At 52.2% G+C, this 25819-nt stretch overlaps 10 protein-coding genes across 10 annotated transcripts; 5 read left to right on the top strand and 5 right to left on the bottom strand.

Moving 5' to 3' along the window:
- Positions 1 to 44: 44 nt before the first annotated feature.
- NUU61_002405 (uncharacterized protein) lies at positions 45 to 344 on the bottom strand (the record flags this gene model as incomplete). The annotated part of the gene is made up of 1 exon (XM_056652987.1): positions 45 to 344. The coding sequence occupies one exon, from the start codon at positions 342 to 344 to the stop codon at positions 45 to 47; it is 300 nt and encodes a 99-aa protein (XP_056514054.1).
- Positions 345 to 1457: 1113 nt separating this feature from the next.
- fhdA (putative transcription factor Tos4) lies at positions 1458 to 3059 on the bottom strand (the record flags this gene model as incomplete). The annotated part of the gene is made up of 3 exons (XM_056652986.1): positions 1458 to 1484; positions 1540 to 2021; positions 2060 to 3059. 3 exons carry the CDS (start codon positions 3057 to 3059, stop codon positions 1458 to 1460), a joined length of 1509 nt encoding a protein of 502 aa, XP_056514053.1.
- A 1272-nt stretch (positions 3060 to 4331) lies between these two features.
- sun1 (SUN family protein UTH1) lies at positions 4332 to 5788 on the bottom strand (the record flags this gene model as incomplete). Its single annotated transcript, XM_056652985.1, has 3 exons — positions 4332 to 4373; positions 4433 to 4818; positions 4876 to 5788. The coding sequence occupies 3 exons, from the start codon at positions 5786 to 5788 to the stop codon at positions 4332 to 4334; spliced, it is 1341 nt and encodes a 446-aa protein (XP_056514052.1).
- Positions 5789 to 11068: 5280 nt separating this feature from the next.
- NUU61_002402 (uncharacterized protein) lies at positions 11069 to 12314 on the top strand (the record flags this gene model as incomplete). Its single annotated transcript, XM_056652984.1, has 2 exons — positions 11069 to 11137; positions 11199 to 12314. The coding sequence occupies 2 exons, from the start codon at positions 11069 to 11071 to the stop codon at positions 12312 to 12314; spliced, it is 1185 nt and encodes a 394-aa protein (XP_056514051.1).
- A 360-nt stretch (positions 12315 to 12674) lies between these two features.
- NUU61_002401 (electron transfer flavoprotein subunit alpha/FixB family protein) lies at positions 12675 to 13885 on the top strand (the record flags this gene model as incomplete). The annotated part of the gene is made up of 2 exons (XM_056652983.1): positions 12675 to 13239; positions 13308 to 13885. 2 exons carry the CDS (start codon positions 12675 to 12677, stop codon positions 13883 to 13885), a joined length of 1143 nt encoding a protein of 380 aa, XP_056514050.1.
- A 358-nt stretch (positions 13886 to 14243) lies between these two features.
- NUU61_002400 (putative sister chromatid cohesion factor (Chl12)) lies at positions 14244 to 17541 on the top strand (the record flags this gene model as incomplete). The annotated part of the gene is made up of 4 exons (XM_056652982.1): positions 14244 to 14457; positions 14534 to 14996; positions 15170 to 17053; positions 17124 to 17541. 4 exons carry the CDS (start codon positions 14244 to 14246, stop codon positions 17539 to 17541), a joined length of 2979 nt encoding a protein of 992 aa, XP_056514049.1.
- A 453-nt stretch (positions 17542 to 17994) lies between these two features.
- On the bottom strand, positions 17995 to 18237 carry NUU61_002399 (uncharacterized protein; the record flags this gene model as incomplete). Its single annotated transcript, XM_056652981.1, has 1 exon — positions 17995 to 18237. One exon carries the CDS (start codon positions 18235 to 18237, stop codon positions 17995 to 17997), a length of 243 nt encoding a protein of 80 aa, XP_056514048.1.
- Positions 18238 to 20272: 2035 nt separating this feature from the next.
- NUU61_002398 (glutathione S-transferase family protein) lies at positions 20273 to 20929 on the top strand (the record flags this gene model as incomplete). The annotated part of the gene is made up of 1 exon (XM_056652980.1): positions 20273 to 20929. One exon carries the CDS (start codon positions 20273 to 20275, stop codon positions 20927 to 20929), a length of 657 nt encoding a protein of 218 aa, XP_056514047.1.
- A 444-nt stretch (positions 20930 to 21373) lies between these two features.
- Positions 21374 to 23547, top strand: rscE (uncharacterized protein; the record flags this gene model as incomplete). Its single annotated transcript, XM_056652979.1, has 3 exons — positions 21374 to 21476; positions 21528 to 22108; positions 22162 to 23547. 3 exons carry the CDS (start codon positions 21374 to 21376, stop codon positions 23545 to 23547), a joined length of 2070 nt encoding a protein of 689 aa, XP_056514046.1.
- A 363-nt stretch (positions 23548 to 23910) lies between these two features.
- On the bottom strand, positions 23911 to 25818 carry NUU61_002396 (uncharacterized protein; the record flags this gene model as incomplete). The annotated part of the gene is made up of 1 exon (XM_056652978.1): positions 23911 to 25818. One exon carries the CDS (start codon positions 25816 to 25818, stop codon positions 23911 to 23913), a length of 1908 nt encoding a protein of 635 aa, XP_056514045.1.
- Between the last annotated feature and the right edge of the window lies 1 nt (position 25819).

Raw genomic sequence — 25819 nt, 5'->3', positions numbered from 1 at the left:
TTGCAAGTTTGCCGTAAATGTCGTCTCTTATTCGCGCAACCTCTTTATTCTTCCCTGCCGACCTCTGCCTTCTCGCTGTCGGTCTCCGTAAACCCAGTCTCCGAGCCCTTCTCAACATCCAACAACCGGTCTTGCAACTGATGCTTGTGGTCTTGGCTACTCCAACTTTGTCGGCGATTAGGTGTCGGGATCCAAGTCTGCTCAGAAGATGAATTATCTCGATTCAAAGCCACCGATTGACTCGGATCGTTGGAAGAGGTGAGGTTGCGCGCCGCAGGAAGCAGCACCGCCTGGTCCTTGGGCATGCTGTTTGCGAACGGGCCCTGGTGCCCGGTTGACGGCATCGTGCTGAACGATAGAGAGAAACCACGACTGTCTGGAAGATAGCTATTCGGCGTGCTATTTCATTTGCATCATTGGGTTGCGCTTACTGTGGGGTGATGGTGCTGGTGATCAGCTCACGGTAGATAGAGACTGTGAGGAACGCTGGTGTCAAAAGAGCCTAGCATTCCAGGGTTGGTTGCTTGATTTTCCCCAACGGAAACACCTACGGGGGATCATATAGGAATTCAACTGAAGACATCAAGCGAGAAAGGCGAGGGTGGCGAGGTGGCGAGCGCAGAGGCGCATACATCATTCCCACCGTGTAGAAGTAGGATCTTTCACAGGTCAACCAGCAGCATGGTGACTAGATCGCCTAGTATTGTTGTACTCGACCGCGTATCAAGCGACTTGCTTCGGCGCACCAAAAGACCTTCCAGAGTCAATGTATCACACATCACGCTGGGGAAGCCCCCGGTGCAAGACACCATCTCCTGTGTGGTCCAGAAGTATAGAAGGCAGCGTGATCTCCTTGTCCATACGGAGAAGCGACAGGCTATACAAAAGGATAACTACGTACCAATGGATCGCCGTAACTACGGACACATTTTGGAATTGACTGGCTAACGTACAGGTCATGACGACACCCAACTCCGAAGAGAAGAAGGCCAACACAGGAAGTCACAAAATCAGACAAAGACAAGAGGGGTACAGAGAGGTAAGGTGCACGACCTGCGAAATCCGCTCGGGACTCGAAATGGATGCACTCCAGTCGAGTCGAAAGAACCATGCACGAAGTTGTGCAACGCTTTCGAGGACAAAGAACAAAAACATATCGCAAAAACAACAGGCCGTTGGACTTCGGACATAAACGCATGGTGAAACACTTCTTCAGGGATTCTATGACAAGGACGGAACCGATACACGGGCGTGCAAACACACCAGACATCGTACACCTCGGGGGTTCTGAGAGAAGCGAAAGACAAGGAAAGGAACATTAAAACAGGGTATGCCTCACGCCACGCTATGCAGGTCCCCTTCAGCAGCAACTGAGGGGGAACCGAAAATGTTGCAAATATGTACTAGAAAGCGAGTCCAGCGAGTGGGACATTGAAACTGAACCGGACAGAGACCGTTTATTTGGGTTTGCGCCAGAAGTATTGCTAGGAAGGGTCAGCGATGATTCATGATTCCTCAACCCTGGGCAAGGACACATACCTTGTGCTGCTTCCGGCAGTTGCGGAGCCCAGGCTTGCGGAGGTCGTTGACCACAGCCGCGCGTCGCATCTCATCGTCATCAAAATCTGGGATGTAGTAATATTCACTCTCGAGGGGCTTGCCCGCAGCATCTTTGCCCTCACGGGCAACCTTGCCAATAGGCTTGCTGTTCTCAAGGATGTAACGAATCTCGGCCCGGGATGGACCAGAGACGTTCTTGTTGTCCGATTTCCAATAAGAAGGGGGGAGGTTGTTGAGAATGGTGGAGAAGGGAGTCGAGGAGAGCCGGGAGAATGCCAGCTGATTCACAGCATGGTTGCGGACCCTCTCGAATCGCTCATCCAAGGGCTGAGACTTGTCCTCAACAACCTCACCCTCATTCTCAGAGGCTTGGGAGGGCTGGTTCAGAGACTGGGTGGGCTGCAGAGGCTGAGCGGGCAGTAGGCTGCGCGCAGACCGAGCAGAGTGTGTGGGCGAGTCGTCTGCACGGAACGAAGCCATCCGGGGAGGATATTCTCACCAAAGGGACCAAAGGAGTGAACGATGGGGTCGTTCTCCTCGTCGTTATCCGAGAAGTCCTCGGAACGACGCGAGTCACTCAGGTCGCTGACATGGGAACTCTGGAGAATAGCAGAGGCACGACGAGCAGACTGAGACGTGATACCACCAACAGTGTTGTGGCGCTTCAAGGGAGAGGGCTCATCCTCATATACCACAACGGCAGCACGGGCCCGCGAGGGCGTGAACAGAGGCGAGGACGGTGGGATGGCGCGTTGAACCGCAGGCGACGGGGAGACGGGCGAGGCCAAGCGCTGACGATCTGGCAAGGGGCTATCCTGCAGAGCCCGACGGGACTGGCCCTTCTGGGTCGGGGTGGCCTCATCACTGGTTTGCTCCGAGTCCGTGGACGGGCAGTCTTTCCTATCAAGACGCGGCCATTGCACCAAGACCCGCGCGTCATGGACATCAATCATGATATCTGCATCTCTTATGTCCGACGTAAACGTCTTGCCCTTTGCCAAATCATATTTTTTGCCCTGGCAGTGGATTTTAATCCCATTCCAACCCATACACATGATCTCCACCCTATCCCGGTCGAAGGGGTTGGGCGCCGGCTTGTAAGTAGCCTTGACATGAACACGAGATATCATACGACTGGCAGCCAGCTGGTGCTGGCAGGACACACTTGAGCGGCCCATCAGGGTGGGTTCTCCGTTCTCCTGCAGCATGATCGTAGGCACAGCGGACAGGGGAGCTCGCTCAATGACGGCAGAGAAGGAACGTGGCAGGGAGGACCGAGCGGAGGCAATACCAGGAGGAGAGGACGACATAATGTGAGTGGACGAGGTAGGAACCGGGGTAGGATACTTCGAGACTCCAGGTTCGCGTGCTACACGCTTCTGAGGTCGAGGAAGAGAGGGGGACGAGCTCAAGGGCTCAAACGCCGGCAACAAGGATGCAGGACGCTTCATGCCGGCAGCGGGAGCAACCACACTGCTCCTGGTCGGAGAAGTCTCCATGATAGATCAGGTACTCGAAGTCCAGACGAGTTCTTACCCACAAAACACCTGGGTCGAGGTCGAAGACTCGCGTCACGGTGTATTTGCTATGGAAGACCAGAGAACAGTGTCAAACACCGGAAGACGTGTAGAAGAGTGAGAGATCCTCCCTCAAGGGAATAGGGAGATTGGGAGGGAAGAAATTGATCAGAGGGGAAGGAGGAGCATTGAATAAAAAAGGCGAAAAAGGTGTGTGGTGGTGGAATGCCCTGGGGCGGAGGCGTCTTCACCCTGCGCGGAAAGGCACGCTTACAACCCGAGACGCGTTCGGTAGGCGCCAACGAGGCTCCACTGCAGATTCGCGGCCCCAATTGAAGATTCAAATTCCTTCAGACAGAAAGCGTGTAAATTTCAAGTTTTCAGATCAACCAACGCGCGATTTGCCGGTTTTTCAAGGTCTTCTCTCGGGGTTGTTCAAATCTATACAGTTCGGCCTATGAAGCGCGTCCGCGTCGGAGATCACGTGTCGGCTCCACCGCACGCGAGAGTCGGAGCATGCAGTATGACAAGACTCGTCGAGGCATGCAAGAATGGCATTTTGTGATTCTCATAAGGAGGATGATTGTATCTAGCGCCTCTGGGGGGTATGTATTAACATGGGCAAGAAGGAAAAAAAAATCAATTAAAAATATGGATCCACACGTTAACATCGATCAAGTAGTCGAGGTATGGTCTATTCCACCCCCTGCATTTCATGATCTTTTAGCCTCGGTGTCTGTGGATAGATTTTAAAAAAAAAAAAAAAAAAGCAAGAGCACTGTGTGCCCCAAAGAGGGAAAAGGCATAAATCGTCGACTGTACAGTACACTCCGGTTAAAGCTCGCGAGGCTCCAAACGAGCTGGGGAGTGACGCTAGATGGATACATGGACAGATCACATCCAACAAGCTAGGCAATAGAATAGACGAAACGATGGCTAGATGGGATAATTCATGACTTGAAGTACAGAAGTGAAATCTAACCAGATATAAAAAAAGAGTCCCCACTGAAGTTGGGTCAACCCAGGGAGGAAGCGTCCATCAAAAAGAAGGTTAAAACAATGTAACAATTGGATTTTCACCCCATGTCACACGTCGAACACAAAGTAGAACTTTAAGATACACAGAAGAAAGCAACCCATCAAGGAACAAACCGTGATATGGACAAGGAGCTCACACTTCACGTGCGACTCGGCGGGAGAAAGCTCGGATGGGCTCGAGGTCCGCCCGGTTCCCGCTCACAACGTTGACGAGACTTAGTAGAACTCGAAGATGGCATCGCCGGAGGTGACACCAGCCTAGAGAGAGATTAATACTCAAACTTCGATCCCAAAGGACGTTGGCACGTAGAACTTACCGTGCAACCATTGGCACCCTTGATCTCGCCATCCTTGTTGTAGAACTTTCCGTTCTCGTATTTGCACTGGTCGGTCAAGTCGTCTCCAACCAGCCTAACGTTTTGGGGAAGGAGCTTGTCGGTGGTCGGGCTGTTCTGGAACATCGACAGGAACTTGCCATTCTTGGTGTATCCGACACCCAGGTTCATGGGCGCCCAGTTACCAACGGGCTTGCTGCCATCACCCCACTGGCAACCCTCCTCCTGGGAGACACCCGCGGGGTTGACGTAGTATTGGGCAGAGGTGGTCTTCTTCTCCCAGAAGAAGTAGGTGTCACCGTCGGGGCAAGTCAGGGGGTGGGTTTGGCCAGCGAGGGCGTAGAGAGGAATGGTCTCAGCCTCAGTACCTGTACCAAATCAGGTCAGTCACTTATTACCAACACGAGATCGGTCATTACACTTACCGGGGTAGTCAGTACGGCACACGGCGACGTGCTTGTTCAGCTTGTTCCTGACGTGAACACCGCCAACGCCAGGAATGCAAAGCTTCTTGTGGTCCTTGTTGGTCAGGTACAGCTTGCCATTCTTGCACTGCAGACCACCAACGGACTGGCCAGTGCTTCCCTGGGTGGAGGGCCACTGGGACTTCTGGTAGCCAGCGGGGCATGCGTACGAGCACATGGAACCATCACCACAGCGCTTGCCGGACACAGCGGTGACGATGTCATTGATCACGTCATTGTCGAACTGCACGAACTGGACGCCCGAGTAGCCACCCAGGCCGAGGTAGTCCAGAGCGACTGGACCGTAGTCCGAGGGGAAGTCCTCACAGTCAATAGTACCATCCGGGAATTCACGATCAACACCCTCAGCACCGGAGCCGCCGGAGCCGGAGCCGGAGCCACCAGAGCTAGTGCTGCTGGTCGAGGCAGGGGTGGAGACGGAAGTAGTGGTGCTGCTAGTGGTTGGGGGCGCCGGCGGGGGAGGAGTAGGCGTCGAGGTGGAGGAGCTCGACGGGGTGACCGCAGCCGAGGTCTCCTGGAGCACCGGGGGAGCGATGGTCGGAGTCTTGGTCGGGGTCTTGGTGCTGGTGCTGGTGCTGGTATGCGGGCAGGCAGCGGGGACCGGGGTACCAAGCCACTCCAGCTTGTGCTCGTCGAGACCGTCGCAAGCATCGTGGTTGCTGATGGGCTTGGGAGAAGCCGAAGGCTTGGAGGGGTCCAGCACGACGAAGTCATAGACAACAGGGCCAGGGACCGCGATGGTGTTGGTCTCGGTGGCACGCTTGTTGTGGAAGTGCTGGTGGCCGTGGCCGTGGGCGGCCGCGAGAGAGCCCGCGGTGGCCAAGGTCATGGCAACCGAGTTGGAGAACTTCATGACGTGCGGTGGATTTCGAATTCGCAGGAAGAAACAACTGAACTGAAATCAAGGCAAGGTCAGCGGCGCACATTTTCGCAAGCCATCAATCCCATTGATCCTCATGTCCATTACTTCCACCGAATTCCATCGCATCCCAATCCATCTCACTTCAGCGAGAAAATCATCCACGTCCCATCCAACTATGGCAAGGGTGCAACACCTACATCAAATCACGGCAAGCCAGTCGCGCGCTTTCGTAATAGGGGGGTTCTGTACACGAAAAGTGAAAAGGGTGTTCGAGAGAGAGTGACTGAGGTTTTCCGGTTAAAGGAGTGTGCTAGAGAGAACGAATCCCTCTGGTCGGATGGGAAAACTCAAGAGAAGAAGATGAGGCTGGAAGTGAACGCTGAGAGAGAGGGAGGAAGAAAGGCGAGGGATGAAGTAAAACCCCAGGGGGGGAGGGGAGGCCTGTTCTACGACCCGAAGGGGTTAGACCGAATACACCAAAATTACTACGCTCCACTTCTGTGTACAAAAAAGAAAGAAAGAAAAAGGGGGGTGGATCATAAAGTACACTGCCCTCGGCATTCGTATCCTTTGGAGGGTCAAGGAATGGACCCTTTAACCATGCCAAGTGCTCTGTGCGTTATGCTCTTCAATGCCACCGCCAATGTCTGGGCATTGGGAGTATGGTGGAAATGTTTTTTTTTCCTGTTTACTGTATACACCTCTTGTATGTTTGTATGTTTTGGAGATGAAGCGTGGACCCCCTGAATTTGCTCCAGATGACTATGCGCCAGGGGTTGGCCAATCACCAGCGGTGGAAATAGCCCCACCTGGTCAGGTACACCAATCATATCGCTCACCGCCTGCCAAAATGCCTCTCGTATCCACGGTACCACATTTTTCTTTGATTAAACTGTACTATACACAAATATTCTGTGTATTTATATATGTACAGTATGTATCTCTGTATGTTACCCTTATGATTCCTCTCGGTCCAGGCCTTGTACACATGATTCCTTCGGGGATCGGCTGGATAAGGGGGCCACCGTTGCGGAATATATCAAGGGGCTTGGTAAATATCCCCTGGCAGACAGCCGCACGATGCTGCAAACTGTCAGGGATTTTCTCGAGGAGAAAAAAAAAGTACTCGGTTACGATGCCTACATTTTCAGTTCAATGTGCGACCGGTTTGTATCGGCAAAGCCCTGGTAAGCCACGGAGATGTCTCTATGCCCGAGTTGTAGTAATTGGGTCCGATGACGAAGACAATGAAAATGATAAATACTCCTCTGCTTTCCCCTTCTCACGAGCACGCGGTCCTCGAGCTGTCCTGCAGATGAACGACAATCCTCAATCCCTTAGTCAATAGTCGGGCGTGTGGAATAACGATAAGCGTCTTGGTCGCGTCGATCGCCAATCTTAAATCCAGACCATGAAGACCGGGTTTACGCATACACTACATGTACAATATGTACGGTATCTACTGTGTATGTTTGTGTATGTTTGTGTATGCCGAGATCTGGCCTGATGGCCTGATTCATGCAAGGCCGACCTGGAGTGGTTCATTGAATTGTCGAATTTCCCCCTCATCAAAATCTCACTTTCGAGGCTGCCCTCACATTCACCACCCCTCCACATCCTCTCCAACTATTCCGGCTATTCTGGCTACTCCGGCTCCTAATATTGGTGCCTACTCCCACATTCTTAGACAACGAAAATGCCCGGGTCTCGTGGGAAATTGCAGTCCACATCCACCTAGTTCCTCGTGCGCCACCAGGGGACTATACTGACTGGAGTCCATGCTTGCGCGGCACTGGACTAGTGGTCGGTGCACTCTGCCTCTCTGGGCTAGTACTTTTCACCTGGGATAATTGATTGAATTGATGAGGGGCCACAGACTCTCACGACTCTGTCAGGTGGCATCAGATCATCTTCTTGGGGGGGGGGATTCATTTCATCTCACACCCGATCTATGGGGGGCCGAAACTAACCACTCACCTTTTATTGGCAGAGAGGGGGGCCCTGGTTGCTAGTCATTCCAAGTGTTTGTGTGTATCCGGCACTTGGGCGTTTTCCGGGGGCGGACCCGCTGTTCGACAACATTGGGCCCAAGGTACAATACATAATGCAGCGTGCATCATGCGACAGGCCATTTATGCTAGGGCGAGCAACCCAGGGCTCAACTTCTTAATACTCGGGCAACATCAGCGCAGGATTTTCTCAGCTCGCCAACCTATAAATACCTACTGGGTATTGATAGGGGCACCTCAAGATTTTCGCTATTGACACCTCATTTTCTGACATAAGCAAAATCGCTGATATAATCAATTTTCATCACTATAGCAACTATATACTGCATATCTACTCAATATTCTGCTTCATCTCTTTTTCTCTTCTACTACTACCCTGCTAGTTCTTCGCTTTCTGCATACCCTATCTGCTTCGTCTGCTCTATCATGCATACCATGCAAACCAACCCCGCTATGCCTACCCCCAGCACCCCTACTGCCGCTACTCCCCCCGATATCTCTGCTGCCACCACTGGCAATTCGACTGTCGATTTGCCTACTAGACCCCTCGCCAATTCGCCTACTGATTCGCCTGCCGATTCGCATGCTGATTCGCCTGCCGCTGCCACTACCGATCTGCTGCCCCCACCACAACGAACCTTCCCTAATCGGGATGAATTGGTCGATTTTATGCGCCAATGGGGTATAGCGCAGGGGTATGCTACTACTATCAAGCGGTCCAATGCTGATAGGCAAGTCTATCTCCACTGCGATAGATCTGGGGTATATTCGGACCGAATACAAGCGCCTGCAGGCGCCAAAAGGCGCAAAACGAGTACTCGGCGGCAAAATTGTCCATTTTTGGTATATGGGAGTCGCCAGAGGAGTTCTGATTGGCTACTTCAGGTAAAGAACCCCGCGCATAATCATTCTGCTGATCAAGATATGATAGCGCACCCAATCGCACGTCAATTTACCCCAGCGCAGAAAACCTTAATTCAACGACTCTCTGCTATTAGACCGAAGCATATCATTGGTGCGCTATATAGCGAGTCCCCTCGTCAACGAATCATACCACGCGATGTCTATAATATGCGAGCAGAAATTCGACGAAAAGAGATAGGAGAACGTAGTATTCTTGAATATCTACAGATACTACTCGATTCAGAAGGTTATAAATATTCATTCAAGCAAGATAATATGGGGCATATCGAATTTTTTCTTTTCTCTCATCCTCAGTCAATTCAATTGGCCAATTCATATAATAAGGTATTTATCTCATCTATTTTTATATGATTTTATTGGCTAATATTTTAAGGTTTTTATTATGGATTGCACATATAAGACTAATCGGTTTGGTATGCCTCTATTTCATATAGTAGGTATGACGCCATCAAACCATACATTCACTGCAGCTCTATGTTTTATGCCTGATGAGGTTGAAATAAGCTATATTTGGGTGCTTCAGACCTTTTTTGATTGGCTAAATCTCTCATCTGAATCTGATTTTCGTCCGATTTTGGTAACTGATCGCGAATTAGCTTTGATGAATGCGATATATAGTATCTGGGGGTATCATACCCCACATTTACTATGTATTTGGCATATCAACAAAGCAGTTTTAGCGAGGGCAAAACGAGATATCAGCCAATCAGACGAAAATACTCCCCAATTCGATGAATTTATGCGTGTATGGTGTCAATTGGTCCAATCATCTACCGAAGATGAATACAAGGTTAATCTTGATAACCTTAATCGGACCTATGGGAGATCTCATCCACCAATTATACGCTATCTCGCAGACACATGGCTACCCTATAAAGAGAGATTTGTCTATGCTTGGACCAAAAACCTTACCCATTTTGGTAATAATGCATCATCACGTGTCGAGGGGGCGCATTCGGTCCTAAAACGGCATATGAATACTTCTACTAATGATTTACTCACTGTGTGGAAGTCTATTCATAAGGCTATCACCAGCCAATATAATCTGATTGAATATCAGATTAAAGCAGATCAGATAACATATCTGATACTAGCATCTGATTGGCTATATACCTTTCTCAATAAGCGAGTATCTCGATATTCGCTGAGGCAGATTGATATGCAGCGAATCTATGCTAGTAGGGCTACCCCAGAGGCCCCTCTTGGTATATGCACCAATTATTGGACGAGTACTATGGGGTTACTATGCAAGCATCGAATTGCTGATTTGCTCGCAAAAAAAGAAGCAATCCCATTGGCTGATATTCATCCATTCTGGCGAATTAGGGTTGAAGATTCATCTGATATCGCCTGGCAGCCACTGCTAAATCCCCGAATTCAGCCTGCTGCTTTCCCAAAAAGGCAATCTACGCAGATATCAGATGGGAGCGAGGGGGCTAGACCAATCAAAAAAAGGAAGGCGCCCCCAAAGTGTTCGAATTGCGGCGAAATTGGGCATACATGTCGAAGTTGCCCTATTGCCAAATAGGGTAATCTGTTTTTGGTGGTTAGGATAAGAGGATCATGTGATTAGAGATGTGGTTGAAAATTATCATGTGATTAGAAAATAGATCAAAAAAAAGATTACATAAGTCAAAATGAGTATTACATAATATAATGAGGTGTCAATAGCGAAAATCTTGAGGTGCCCCTATCAATACCCATACCTACTCCATATATTATACAAGAACCATTAATAAATTCAGAGATGGTTTTAGATATTTTTGATCAATGTGAAACAACGGGGCCGGTAGCATTGAGCTTGTGTCAGTTCACGTACAATCCGGAAACGCCTCCACTTACATTGCTCGTTGTAAGACAACCCAGCCACTCGATGCCGTTTGCTCATTAATACGGTATCTTGGTCTGGAACTGAAGGCAATTACAATTACTCAAAGTAACTTTCATTTGATATAAGATATTATAAGGTGTTGGTAAGGTTGACTTATCCTAAGTGTAGTGTCATAGTTGATCAGAGTTAGAAATATATATTTGCCTTGATGGCGATAACCATAACCTGCAATATCTTTGATAAAATCCAACTATTCAGCTTAAACTAATACCAGACCCTTCGCAATTGCAATTTTCAAATCATGCTCCCACCAGTACATCTGGACAGACTCCCAAGACTGACGAACAACAGAATATGCCTGAGGCACTGCGAGGCCTGAGGCACAAACTCAATATCGACTGCCAAGAACCCCCTCTCACCGCCTTCCGGGAATTTTTTTTCGAGTCTCCATATCGTCGCAGATGAAAAAAAAAATTGGAGATCACCGAGTTTGCAATCACTGACAAGATGGGGTCCTCCACAGAAATCACATCCAAAGTGACCTCGGGCTCACCTTACCAGCTCGACAGTCCCCAGGTTCGTGACATTGTCCAGCTCCAAAAAAAAAAAAACTCGACCGCGCTGACCATAATACCAGGTTCTCAAAGCTTCCTCCGCATTGCTGCGACACATCAAGTCGAACCAGGAAGAAAAGGAAAAGTCAGCGACAAAGAAGACCCTGATTGGCGACAATGATGAAGACTCCGATGCCGAGGATACCCCAATCCACAACGAAGCAGTGTGGCTCATTCTCACCACCAAGAAGCATGTGGTGGACAAGAACCGTCTGAAGCCCAGCAAAATTAGCCTCCCTCACTCCCTCAACTCGTCCCCCTCGCTTAGCATCTGTGTGATCACCGCCGATCCACAGCGCGGCGTGAAAGACATCATCGCCGACTCGTCCTTCCCTCAAAGTCTCTCTTCCCGCATCGAAAAGGTCATTGGCTTTTCCAAGCTGAAGGCGCGCTACCAGAGCTTCGAGAGCCGCCGGCAATTGTTCGCAGAGCACGATGTGTTCCTGGCGGACGATCGCATCATTACGCGACTGGTGCCGACCCTCGGAAAGATCTTCTACAAGTCGAGCAAGCGGCCGATCCCCATTCGCATCGCGGAAATCGAAAAGGTGGAGGGCAAGCGTGTGAAGAAGGACCCCAAGAAGAAGCCCACCAAGGAAGACAAGAGCGCATCGTTTGCGGCCCCCCTGATTGTTGCCAAGGAGATCGAGAGGACCCTCCACTGCGCGCCGGTGCAGCTTGCCCCAGCCACGACCGCCGCCATCCGTGTCGGCTCGTCCAAGTTTACCCCCGAACAACTGTCGGACAATGTTGCGGCCGTGGTTCAGGGACTGACAGACAAATTCGTGACCAAGGGCTGGAGGAACATCAAGGCTTTCCACGTCAAGGGCGCCAACACTATGGCTATGCCGATCTGGCTTGCTAGTGAGCTGTGGGTGGACGACGCCGATGTGGTGGAGGGTGCACCCGAAACCCAAGCGATTGAAGACGCCAAGTCTAGCAAGAAGCGCAAGTCTATTGGAGACGAAAAGCTGTTGGAAGGGAAGAAGTCTAAGAAGTCCAAGTCTGCCGACGACGAGGACGATTCGTCTGCAAGGAAAGAGAAGCTGCAGCAGCTCAAGGCCAAGGCTCTTGAAGACGGCGACAAGAAGGACGCACCAAAAGCCTCGGGCAAGAAGAAGAGAAAGTCGACCTCATAGGAGGGTTCTTAATGGTCTTGCATGTATAGGTATTTCTGGCGTACAAAATATCACGTGTCTATTGTTCGAAGTATGCGATTTATCACTGGAGGTGCAAGTAAATAGCCTAATTAGGTACAGTGGTGAATTGCAAGTAAAAAGCGAAGTGAAGAAAGCAAGAATATGAAGTTACCACATGCAGTCTCATCCGCCTACTTGATCGATCACATTAGCCGAGTCCGACCTCGGGAGCTGGTCTTGGCAATCCCGACGATAGCCACCCGCCTCACATCACCGTGAATCGCCGAGACTCCAACCTGACCCTCGACCAGGCCATCTGGGATATATACCGCCCTGTTATTCACCATCGAATTTGTCGCCATGATCCCCATAGCCCGCCACTCTGTTCTGCGGGCCGCCCGCTCGCAGTTGAATCCGACCCGGACCCTGAGGCAGCCCGCTTTCTCGGCGCTGGCCCGTCTCCTCTCCACCCTCGCCGTTCTCGAGCAGCGCGATGGGAAGCTGCAGAACTCATCCCTGTCCGCAATTGCGGCTGCACAAAAGCTGGGTGGTTCGGTAACGGGCTTCCTCGCTGGCTCCGGTGTGAAGGGAACTTCTGCTGCCGAGGCGGCCAAGATCAAGGGTCTGGAGAAGGTGTTGGCCGTGGAGAATGACGCCTACGAGAAGGTAGGACTCTTTGTCTATTTCTATGTACAGTATGCGCAATATGCGACGGTCTCACTGACAATTCCTTTTTTTCCCTCTTCTATCTTGCAGGGCCTGCCGGAGAACTATGCCCCTCTTCTCGTAGAGAATATCAAAAAAGGCGAATTTACGCACATTGTCGCTGGCCACTCAGCCTTTGGCAAGAGCCTTTTGCCTCGAGTGGCTGCCCTGCTGGATGTCCAGCAAGTCTCGGACATTACCGGGATCGAGAGCGAGGATAGTACGTGCCCATATTGGAGCGAGTGGGCCGTGATCTCTCAGAGGATGAGTGCTAATTTTTCTTTGCAGCCTTTGTTCGCCCCATCTACGCCGGTAACGCCATCCTTACGGTCCAGTCGAGCGACAACATCAAGGTGATCACGGTACGAGGCACCGCCTTCCAGGGCGTTGAGACCGAGGGCGGTTCCGCCGAGATTGTCGACGGAGTCGACTCGAATGCTCCTGCACTGATGGAGTGGGTGTCCGAGGAGCTGGCTAAGTCTGAGCGTCCGGACCTCGCGACAGCGGGTCGCGTTGTCTCGGGTGGCCGTGGTCTGAAGTCAAAGGAGGAGTTCGACCGTGTGATGCTCCCGCTAGCGGACTCGCTGGGTGCCGCCATTGGTGCCTCGCGTGCTGCCGTTGACAGCGGTTTCGCCGACAACAGTTTGCAGGTCGGGCAGACGGGTAAGAACGTCGCCCCGCAGCTCTATCTCTGCGCTGGTATCTCGGGTGCCATCCAGCACTTGGCGGGTATGAAGGACAGCAAGGTCATTGCGGCCATCAACAAGGACCCTGAGGCGCCTATTTTCCAGGTTGCTGATGTCGGTCTGGTGGGCGATCTATTCGAGAAGGTGCCGGAGCTGACGGAGAAGCTGAAGAGCGCATAGAGGGCATCAGCAGTAAATTGTTGTTTTCTTTTCCCTTGTGTATCATGATCTACTGAGCAGGCTAAGGTCTTTATTTGGTTTTGTGTGTTGAATGAACTATACAGTATACAGTATACCATCGTCCATAGGACTAGACTCCGGCATCGGCCTGGCGATTTGCCACCAACAATAGCAGTTCGGATTCTCTGTAGTAGACGGCACATAGAAACCCATATTCAATTCATGGAGATACACGGATATAAGAATTTCGTCGTTGGTCGAGTCTACGATGCCCTAAACGGGACTAGCGCGTTGTGCCAGCACGCGTCGCGTCGAGAACCCCAAGCGTCTCCAGTCGTCCATAACCCCGTCGCCTTGGATGGTTCCCCCGTCGCCCTCGCTCTCGTCCTTTGACCCCGCTCTTCACTTTCATTCTGAGGACCCTGGGATTAACCCGCAGTCCGAATCGTTCTCCGACGATCTTGAGGCAATCCATATCCAGCGCCTGGAGCAAACCCGCAGCGGAGTGGTAATCCAGCACCGAGCCTGGGATTTATCCGATGTGTTTCGCAGCGACGACGATATAAGGCCTGGTGAGCGCAGTCCACCTCTGTTATTGTTTGAGCATGGATTTGGCTGTAATACAACCATGGTGCTAACGCAGTGTAGATACTCCGACGAAGGTCGCCATTGAGACTCCCCGACAAACTCCCCGCACTCCCTTCAAAAGTCTAGGTCTTCTCCCATCCTCTCCGCCTGTCGCCAGAATGCCATTCATGTCATCGCCCGCCGTCGCGGCGCCTGGAAATGCGGCCGGCGAATCCCAAAAGAGAAAAGCGACAGACTTAGAAGAGACCCCCCAACCTGCTGAGCCGAAACGGCAACGAATCCTGGGTGGTTTTGTGGATGAGGACGACGAAGATGACGAGATTGAAGCGCTCAGAGACGAGCAGCTCAAAAGTCAGTTTGAGCTGCAGGAGTCCCTTCTTGAGCAGCCGCCGCATGAGATCCCTGGCATTTCGGAGCCGCCGCAGACATCAACAGACCCGGGTAAACGAAGCAGTCTTCCGTCCTCTGTCACCAATACGCTACCCCAGGCACCATCTCTGCCTGCTCGAGAAGCTCCCAAAAGGTTTCAGATCAAAACCTGCACTGGCAGGACGCACAGCATTCCCTTGAGGAAACCCCAAGGCTCGCTTTCTTATGAGCAAATGATTGCTGGACGATCTGAGACAGATCCGGGGCGGGCGAAAAGAAGTTACTATGGTATCGAGATTCATCAACTGCTGGATGATGTCGCGAAAGATACCAAGCCCCCTCAGCAGCCTCCCGGGCCCCAGTCCAGGAGTCTATCGAAGACAAAAAAGTTGATTCAAAGCAGAAGAAGTACGATTCTGCGATGTGGACGGAGAAGTACCGTGCTCGCAAATTTACAGACCTTATTGGGGACGAGCGCACACATCGAGCAGTGTTGCGCTGGCTGAAGGGGTGGGACCCCATTGTGTTCCCTGGACTGGCTCGACACCGAGCAAAGAAGGGCGGCCAAGAGGAGGATGACGAACGCATGCATCGAAAGGTTCTCTTACTGAGTGGGCCTCCCGGGCTCGGCAAAACTACACTGGCGCATGTGTGTGCCAAGCAGGCTGGTTATGAAGTGCTGGAAATCAATGCAAGCGATGAGCGAAGCAAAGATGTGGTCAAGGGTCGGATTCGTGATGCCCTGGGAACTGAGAACGTCAAGGGTATGAACGTGGAAGTTGGCGACAGCAAGGTCCGCCGTGCCGGAAAACCCGTTTGCGTTGTGGTAGACGAGGTTGATGGAGTAGTTGGGGGTGCTGGAAGTGGTGGAGAAGGCGGTTTCATGAAAGCATTGATCGATCTCGTCCTTCTCGACCAACGAAACTTGGCACGATCCTCTGAGCACGGCGGCAATCACGGCAAGAAGCGCAAAGGTGACAACTTTCGCTTCTTGCGGCCGCTGATTTTGGTTTGCAACGATGTCTACCACTCGAGTCTCCGGCCTCTCAGGGCTTCGTCTCTTGCAGAAATGATTCATGTGCGCCAAGCGCCGCTGGAGAACGTCGTCCAGCGAGTGAAGACTATCTTTGGCCGGGAGGGAATCCTCTGCGACAATGACGGAGCTCGAAGGCTCTGCGAAGCAGCCTGGGGACTGGCGAGCAGAAGACAGCGCGGCTCGAAAACTGCAGGATCAGCCGAGGGCGATATTCGCAGCGTGCTTGTCGCTGCAGAAATGGTAGCGCACAAGTTGCGGAACGAGTCTTCATCGTCTCTCAAGTTGACTCGGGCCTGGCTAGAGCAGCGGGTCCTCAGCGCATCGACTGAAGGCGGATCGTTCTTCAAAGAGTTGAGTCGTGGAGGTGTCCGTGAGATCGTCAACCGTGTATTCACCGAGGGAGCCGGCTTTTCCAATGCTTCTGTAGGCACAAGCTCATTTCAAGACCGGTTTGATGGCCCGAACACCCGTGTCCCCGTCGGCGTGGCGGATTTGCGAAAGCGACATGCCATCAACCGATTACGGGAGATGGTGGATGCCAGCGGTGACCATGACCGATGCGTGGCAGACTGCTTCACCTCATATCCCATCCAACAATACCAGGATGATACATTCCTCTCCAAACCCAACGCGGCGTGCGACTGGCTTCATTTCCACGACACAATCTCGTCCAAGGTTTATTCGTCACAAGAGTGGGAGCTGGGCCCGTATCTGAGCCAGTCCGTTGTCGCGTTTCACCACCTCTTTGCTTCGGCTGCCGGTAAGACCGAGTACCCCGACCAGAACGGGGAAGACGACGAGGCCGAAGAAGAGCATCCATTCTCCGGGCCCAAGGCGGAGTTTGTTGCGCATGAAGCGCAAAAGCAGAACCGCGCCATCTTGAACGCTTTCCACACTTCTTTCTCAGCGCCACTGGTCCGCATGTTCCAGTCCCCGGACACTGTGATCGTTGATCTGGTTCCGCATCTGATGAGAATGCTATCCCCGGATATCAAGCCAGTGATTTTCCGCGGCGGTAGCGACCAGAGAAGCGTGGCCAATGTTCGCAAGGAAGGAGAGCGAGCGCTTGTCCAGTCTGCTGTGCGTGTCATGGCTGGATTGGGGGTGACATTTGAGAAAGTTCGGGTGGAGCACGACGGCGGAGGCCATGGCGGATGGGCCTACCGAATGGAACCGTGAGTCAGACCTGAAGCCGCGTGGTGGATTAAAAAAGAAGCAAAGAAGACTAACCACATTCAATCCCAGACCTATTGACTCGCTCGTGTACTTCTCCAAGATCAAAAGTAGCGCCATGGGGTCCGGCAGCACGGTGCCTGTCCGCTACGCCGTCCGCCAAGTACTGGACCAAGAGTATCGCAAGGAAACGCAACGCAAACAATCCGGCGTGGTGGACAAATCCAAAGCCAGCGTTAAAGCCGTCACTGGGAAATCACCCGACGGCGATGCCGCCCAGAAAGCGATGAGAGAGATGCCCGCCAAGCGCGACTTCTTTGGGCGAGTGATCCACGAGCCTCCGCCGGTGCCCAAGGACGGTGAGAGTGCTAGTAATGGCGCAAGCGAGACGTTCAAGGCTGGCCGGAAAGTCTGGGTCACTTTCCATGAAGGGTTCTCGAACGCAGTTCGCAAACCGATTTCGATGGGGGAGCTGTTGACTGGTCTGTAATGATATGCATTTGTGTTTCGAGCGTAGGGCATGGCGTTTTTGATTTTTAGTTCTACTGCACTTGGAGCATGACTTTGATATGACCCATCGAGGAGAGTTATTTCCTGAGTATGAGAGGCAATATACTGTCTTGATCTAAACATCGATTGAAATAGTCCAGAGACAATCCTTTAGCTGCATTTACGGTGTAGATATATTCAAAATTGCCAAACATAGTATTTCACAAACTCATTGTTCAAAGACAAGACAAAAAGTGCCACAGAAATTCAGTGGCAGGGTATTAAAGCACGGTATATATATGGTATCCAGTCATTCCATCGTTGAGGCAAATAAAAGATCAAAATCAAAACATAGTCTCCCTATCCTCCTCGGTGTTGATGTCGGGGGGGGGTGTATATGTATTTAGAGAAGCAGCACGAAGTATTGTGAATCGTCGAGGTGATTGAAGAGAGTCTAGCGCATGCTGAGGTAGCTAGCAATGGCCTCGTTATGTATGGCTCTCTTGGCGATCCACTCGTCCGACTTCTTGACGTATTGCGGCTGCGTGTTGGCGGGCTTGTCGGAGCTCAGTGAGAACCACTTCTTCTTGGATGGGGACTCGCTGCCCTTGAGGGTTGTTGCGGTGGAGACGGTGGAATGGGTAGAGGCGGTGTCGCTGGACATGGAAGGATTTTCCTTGTAATTTGAGGCGGACATGATGAAGATTTGATTTGGATTTGATATGGTGAGGGTTATATTGGTCGAGGTTGGTGGAGTTGTATATAGATGTAGATGAGCCCGGCCGGTTTGGTGAATGGAACAAAGACAATGAATGTCTAAATAGAGATGGGTTGAAGTATCTGATGAATATGAACATGGGGAATGGGAGGAATCCTGCCCTTTATATAGCCAACGACATCCATGGATCTTTTGTCTCAAGGTCTTCTAGATCTACTCCGAAGGGCACTCCGAGCCCCCAAACTATCCCACTCAAACCGGCTCCACACCGGCTCCGCCCCTGCGTCTGAGCCTGTGAGTCGGAGTCCCGAAATAACTACGCAAAAAGATGCAAAGATGTCAGAGTCATCCACCATGTGGGGCGGCCATCGTCCAGTTGTGGACGGAGTGGACGGAGTTTTTTTTTGGTTCTGGTTGATCTATACAAATACGAGGGCAAGGGCTGGGCACGTCAAAGGGCGTCCAGTGATGGGGCTTGAAGAAAAAAATAAAAAAGAAAGGGTTTGAGAAATCAACATGCTTACCGAAAGAGACTCTTCTAGTTTTCTGTCTTCTATATGAGTATCATGAGGCAGGGTAATCGTTTTTTGGGCAGGTCATCGGATTCTCGTGTTCCTTTGGCGGGCTCCTAATGCGGAAAGGAATGGATCCCTAAGTGACAGGGCGTAGATGATCTTCGTAAAGCTTGCGTGGCTATGACTCTTTTTTTTTCTCTTCTTTTTCTTCTCTTCTTTTCCTTCCCTTCAAAACTCGCAAGAGATGACTCCGAAACTGGTCATATCGGAATGAACATGGCCAGCTATACTATCGGAGGATCTACTCGGAGCCTTACGAGCCTACTCTAATCTAAGCATCGGAGATCCGAAGGAACTAGGTATCCACTAGCACCAGGGCTGGAAGATCAAATGTAGGACAAATGTAGTACGACACTTGACCCAGAGAAGAAGTATATAAAAAGAAGGATGAGCCAACCAAAGTGGGAAAAAAAAAAGAATACTGTCAAATTCAAGAACAAAAAATCTGGTTATTCGTGGGAAATTGATTTCCAAGCATACGAACTCCGATAGCTTTAGTGACGAAGTGGCTTGGGATGAGTCAAAGTAGACGAGATACTGAATCGCCCATGACGCATTCAAATTGCCGTTGATTTTTCTGGTGATTTAATTATCTATTCTTTTCTTGCGACTGCTATCATGATTATTGGATGATGTCGCCGTGCAAAATTTGCATGAAGGATCAGGGCACTCCGAGCACCGAGCACCGAGCACCAAGCACCGTTAGTCCGATCCCATTCACTTCGATTTCTACTCCGATGTTTATTCCGACCGTTAGAACGTTTTCAATCCCAATGATATAACATTCACAAACTATTTAATATTGACTAATTCCTGAATTCGATTGCACTATCCCGATGCTATGAGAAGCCCCGTGGCATTGGTGACTCTGTGGTGAATATTCGCAGCTACGGTATGCCGGGATACCGAGTTGCATGTCACCTGCCGACAGAATCTCTTCTATCCGATTCCCAGGACTTTGCTCTGGCTTTAAATACCCTTGATGATTGTCGGAAAATCTGACTTGGGTGCAATTCATTGACCGACTTCCCACCCCACTTCCCATCCGATTTTTCGTCCGAACAAGATGAGCACCAGCATGAGGTCATGTATGATCACGGAAATGATCCACCCGGATTACTCGACGGACACGATTCTGACCAACTGAGTTGATCAGCTTGAAATGGCCCCTGCCATTAGTCATCTTAAGCTGATCAGTGTCCAGGAAGGCCCGAGAAGCCGAATCTTCATTTGTCAGCAGCGTTCCAAAGGCCGAGGGTTTCAAGGTTCTGAATAATCGAGGATAGAGAGCCCTGGAGGAGTTGGTGGAGGTTGGGGACCTCTGATGCTCTGATGCGCTGATCGACTGATTTAAAGGTGTTGCATCCCACCCGGTAATTGCTGCATCTACGCACCTCTCATTGTTTTCATCCCATCGTAATTCTCCCAGACACCAGACCATGTCTCTCCAGCCGATCGTTGTCTACGGCCATGGCCCGGGCGCCAATCCCTGGAAGGTGAACTTCGTCCTCGAGGAGCTCAACATTCCCTACACCTTCAAGATCCTCGAGTTCGCCGACATGAAGAAGGAGCCCTACGAATCCATCAACCCCAACGGCCGCGTCCCCGCCATTGAAGACCCCAACACCGGCATTACGCTGTGGGAATCCGGTGCGATCATCGAGTATCTAGTCGAAACCTACGACAAGCAAAACACCATCAGTTTCGCCGCCGGCTCCAAGGAATACTTCCACGCCAAGCAGTGGCTGCACTTCCAGATGTCCGGCCAGGGCCCCTACTTTGGTCAGGCCGTGTGGTTCACCCGTTACCACCCGGAGAAGGTCCCCAGCGCCCAGGAGCGCTACATCAAGGAGATCCGTCGTGTGTCGGGGGTGCTCAACCGCTGGCTGGCGGACAAGGAGTACCTCGTCGGGGGCAAGTTTAGTTATGTCGATTCTGCCTTTATTACGTGGTTTGAAGTTACCGCGCTGGTTGCCATCGATCTCGAGCAGGAGTTCCCTCATTTGTATGCCTGGTTGAGCCGTCAGAAGGCCCGCCCGGCCATTGCGAAGGTGCTGCAGGACAGAGCGGAGGCCGTGGCCGCGGCCCACAAATAATGTATGGATAATTGAGCACTTGAACAGGTTCAAGAGCGACACAGAAAGAATAAATTCAGCTGAATAGCGTGAGAAGAACCAAGCATCATAAAAACATAAGATTAGAAAAAAAAAAGAGAATAGATGAATAGAACATAAGAAGAGAAGAGAAAAGAAGTACAGGAAGAGAGACCTCAGGTCAGAATGTACCGTAGACACGCTAATCCCAATGCGGCTAGTGGCGACTCCTTGGGCGACCGCGAGTTTTGCGCGACATCCACCTCCCCGTCAAAGCACCCCCCGTGCCATCCCTAACCGGCCTCACTTTCCATTGAAATCGGCCGCTACATATCAAGCCCGTGTTTCTGAATTCTGAGATTGAGCTGCTCCTGGTGAAATACTCTGCCAGAAAGACCGGCAAGGAGTTGCTTTTCGGTCGCGACAGCCGTGCTGTGAGATTCCATCATGGATGAAACTCCTATCAACCCAGCCGCGGCGCCTGAAAACACTCAGTCCATGTCTGGTCAAGAGAGCGGCCTGGAGGCTACTCGCGCTTCCAGCGCATCTGGTACGCCTACTATTTGTCTCAGAATCCTGTCAGTGCTAACCGATGGACCAGAAGCGCAATCGCGCCAAGAGTCGCCTGTTAAGAAAGCCGAAAATGCTTCTGGATCCGACAACCCTCTCGATGCCCCTGCCTCTCCCAAACCCCAGAACGGCGATGCCGAGCCGGAGGATGAGGAGATGGGCGGCACCGAGATCGATGCCAAGCGCGACACGGAAGGGTTGGAAGATGCAGTAGGCGAGTCGCAGCCGCCGGGAGAAGGGACAGAAGGTCTGGAGGATGCTGTGGGAGAGGAGCAGCCTGCGCCGACCAAGTCGTCGTTGGAAGCTTCCGCACGCGAGCAGCTCATCACCCAGACACACGCCATTATCCTCCCCAGCTATGCGACATGGTTCGACATGAACACCGTCAACTCGATCGAGAAAAAGGCCCTTGCAGAGTTCTTCAATGGCCGCAACCGCAGCAAGACGCCTGCTACGTACAAGGACTACCGTGATTTCATGATCAACACTTACCGATTGAATCCGATTGAATATCTGACCGTGACTGCTTGTCGTCGCAACCTGGCGGGTGATGTGTGCGCGATCATGCGTATCCATTCGTTCCTCGAGCAATGGGGCTTGATCAATTACCAGGTGAGTAATCCAAATCTTGCATGCTTGAGCGACCTTGAATTAACATCCGGCAGGTCGATCCCCAAACCCGACCCTCAAACATTGGCCCGCCATTCACCGGCCACTTCCGTGTCGTTGCCGATACCCCACGTGGCTTGCAGGCGTTCCAGCCGGGACCAGGCCACGGCGTCACCCCGGGCAAACATCTTCCGGCCACCCAGCGCGCTGCGTCTTCCACACCCGCCTCCAAGGCTGACCTCAATCTCGACCTCCGCCGTAACGTCTACGATGAGAAAGGAAAGGATATCACCCCAGCTGAGGATAAGGAAAAGCAGAGCAATGGCGAAACGGTCAACGGAGTCGAGAATGCCGCCCAGGAACGCAAGAAGAAGTCCCACTGCTTCTCTTGTGGCATCGACTGCACGCGACTCCGATTCCATTACGCCAAGTCGACCTCAACATCGGCCAACGCCAATGCGCCAGACACAAAATATGACCTGTGCCCTAACTGCTTCCTCCAAGGTCGTATGCCTTCAAGCCACAGCGCCTCCGACTTTGTCAAGCTCGAGGATAAGAGCCACACTCACGTGCCGGACAAGGATGCCCCGTGGTCAGACTCGGAGCTCCTACTCTTGTTGGAGGGCTTGGAGAACTTTGACGATAATTGGGAACAGATTGCGAACCACGTCAGTACTCGGACCCGGGAAGAATGCGTGATGAAGTTCCTGCATCTGGAGATTGAGGATCAGTACACGGACGATATCCCCGATCTGCGCGCAGGATCTGGGCGAGATCCCATCAGCCAGTCTGAGAACCCGGTCCTGTCTGTGGTGGCGTTCCTGGCACAGATGGCCGAGCCCGCAGTGGCTGCTGCCGCGGCTGGCCGGTCGGTCGACGAGATCCGCAAAGAGCTCCGTAGCCAGCTCGAGAAGGGACAAGACAAGGATAAAGAGGGGGTCAAGGCGGAGGATTCTATGGAAGTGGATTCTACCCGTGAGGCTGAACAACCAGCCCAAAAGCCCAAGGAGTCGCTGGGTACTGTGGCCTTGGCTACCTCTGCGGCGCGTGCCGGAGCGCTGGCCTCGCACGAGGAGCGGGAGATGACCCGCCTGGTGGGGGCTGCAGTGAATGTAACCCTGCAGAAGTTCGAGGTGAAGCTGCAGCAATTCAACGAGATGGAAGAGATCATCGAGGCTGAGCGCCGCGAACTCGAGCAGGCGCGCCAGCAGCTCTTCCTGGACCGCATGGCCTTCAAGAGGCGTGTCAAGGAAGCCCAGGATGCACTGCAGTCCGTTAGCCTGCAGGGCCCGAACGAGCACACCAACACGCTGCTCGGCGCGGCCAGCACTGCTGGCATTGGCAACCACTACAGCTTCCAGCCTGCCGGGAGTGAACCGCGCGCGGGCGCCCAGCCTCTGAGTGCTGAGGTGGGTGCCGACTACAAGACGCTTGACCTGTAACTTCCCTCAAGACATGTACGATTATCCCATGGGGTTTGTGGAGAGGGAGACTGAGTGGCCGTTATCTTATGAATCTTTGAACTTGTCTGGCTTGGAAAAGGCGCAGTTTTCTCGTTTCTCTTTCTTATTATTTGTTGGAGTTTGAGTCGATTCACCTGCTGAACCCCATCGGGTTTATTGCGGTGGAAATAGGGGGATCAGGTCTTTTCTCGAATGTGTTTACTGGTCTAATCCCATATGTCCTTGATGGAAGTGTATTTGTGTAGATTTCTGTCTTTTTTTGTTGTTGTAGAAGTAGAGAATTGTAAACTCTGACAGTTCATCTTGTGGAGTCAGGGTATTGTATGTATGGTGAGAATGGCATCAAGTAGAATTGACACGGGGCACGACTTCTTCATCGACATCCATACGCCCATCCTCCAAGTCCTCCTCGGACAGATCATCGGCCTCATCGACGCGCGCAGCACTAAGCGAAATAACGGGAGAAGTCGAAGAAACCCGCCCATCATCATCATCACCACCGTCACTACCACCGTCACCACCACCGTCACCACCACCGTCACCACCCTCGAGGCCATCAACACGTCGTCTTTTGCGGCGATTCTCCACCAAATCCGCTTCCACGGCCACCAGACCATGGCCGTATTCCTCCCAATCGGCGCGGTAGAGCGTGCGGGAGCGCCAGTCAGCCATTTCATGTTTGGTCTTGCGGCGTCCGCGAGCGGCGTCTTTGGGGTCGTCTTCGATGGTTTGGATGGGTTCGTGGAGGAACTTGGGGGGTGCGGGATGACCGAGTATCTGCCACAGACTCAGTTCTTCGCGGCGGCTGGATTCCCGATCTTGGGCGTCTGTGTTTAGTAGTTCGGGGTCGGAGGCATCTTCGTCTGAGACTGCTGGAGAGGAGAGTTCGGAGGAGGCTTGGTAGGGGTCGGAGGTGTCTTCTGTTGGGGTTGGGTTGTTTGCTGTTTCTTTTGATTCTTCTTCTTCATTTTCTTCATCCTCTTCTTCACCATCATCCTCTTCATCATCTTCATCATCCGCCTCCTCGTCTTCTTCGCCTCCCTCTCCTTCTGTTGAAATACCATCCGACAAGGCTCCGCTTCTGCTGCGCCGGAAATAATCGTCGTTGCCCCTCAATATCTTCTCGGCTTCGTCATAGCTGAACACCCGTGGCACCCAGTCCTTGCGATTGTGGATGTCGGCGATGATGAGATTATTCCGGCGGGCAAGTTCCATCAGCCATTCGCCGCGGTCGTGTTTCATGTTCAAAACCTCAAGGGCAGTCCGTACATCCGTTCGTCGGACAGCGTTGATCCGTTGGCGGCCAGGCCGTTCCGTGCTGCGAAGGCGCGCCAAGGCAAAGAAGATCGATGACTGGATCACGCGCCGCGTAATACTAACCACGAGAGCGTAAAAGTCCAGAAGAGAATCCGCAGTCATGGCGGGGGCTTCATCTTTCGATGTAATGAAATTGGTCCAATGGTCTTCCTCTCTTGGACTGCCAAAGTTCATAAAAAAGCGGCGAGAAAGCTGGATCCAGGTCGGGACGTTCAGTAGACCGGCTGCTAGGTGCACGCCATGGTGCCCCGTGCCGTTATCGCAGGCCTCGAGAAGCTTCTCGGCCCGCGCATCGGAAATAATCCAGTTGTTGGCGTGGCGGACCCGCTGCACCGTGCCCAGCGCAAGCTCCTCCTGGATCGTCGCCAGCTCGGCGTACTCGTCCAGCATGTCGCAGCCTTCCTTGCTGATCTCTGCTGCCGCCGGGACTTCGCTCATTGCGACTGCCCTGGCGCGTGGGTCGAGCATATGGTGGCTTTCCATTCCGCGGTGCAGCAGCTGGAGGTGGTCGATGACTTCGAGCTCCGACTTGGTGCCAATGGCTGCCGCAATCTCCTTAATACCATTCTTGCCTTTGCGGTCGAGCATGTTGAACAGCACCTCCTTCTCTGTAGCAGTCCAGACCACGGCTCCGTTCTGAGTGACATAGTGTATCTCGCCGCTTTCCTTCACCGGGGCGAATTGAATGTCGTGTTCGATTTCCGAGACGAGTTGGGTGTAGGTTTGCAGGGAGTGCGGGGGTAGTTTCTGGGCGCGTTCATCGTACGCGGCGTATCGTTGCTGCGGACCCTGCCAATCATCTCCGGGTCCTTCGTCTTCTGGAGAGGATTTTCTCAGCTCTTCGCCGGACAAGTCCTGGTCCGAGGCATCGTTCTGCTCGAATTCGGAGTCGGACTCGTCTTCGTCGGGTTCATAGTTGGAGGATTCGCTCATC

The sequence above is a fragment of the Penicillium alfredii genome, assembly GCF_028826965.1.
Source record: "Penicillium alfredii strain IBT 34128 chromosome Unknown utg000004l_segment0_segment0, whole genome shotgun sequence".
Lineage (NCBI taxonomy): Eukaryota > Fungi > Ascomycota > Eurotiomycetes > Eurotiales > Aspergillaceae > Penicillium > Penicillium alfredii.
The sequence above is the reverse complement of the archived record's forward strand: the minus strand, read 5'-3'. Positions and strand labels throughout refer to the sequence as shown.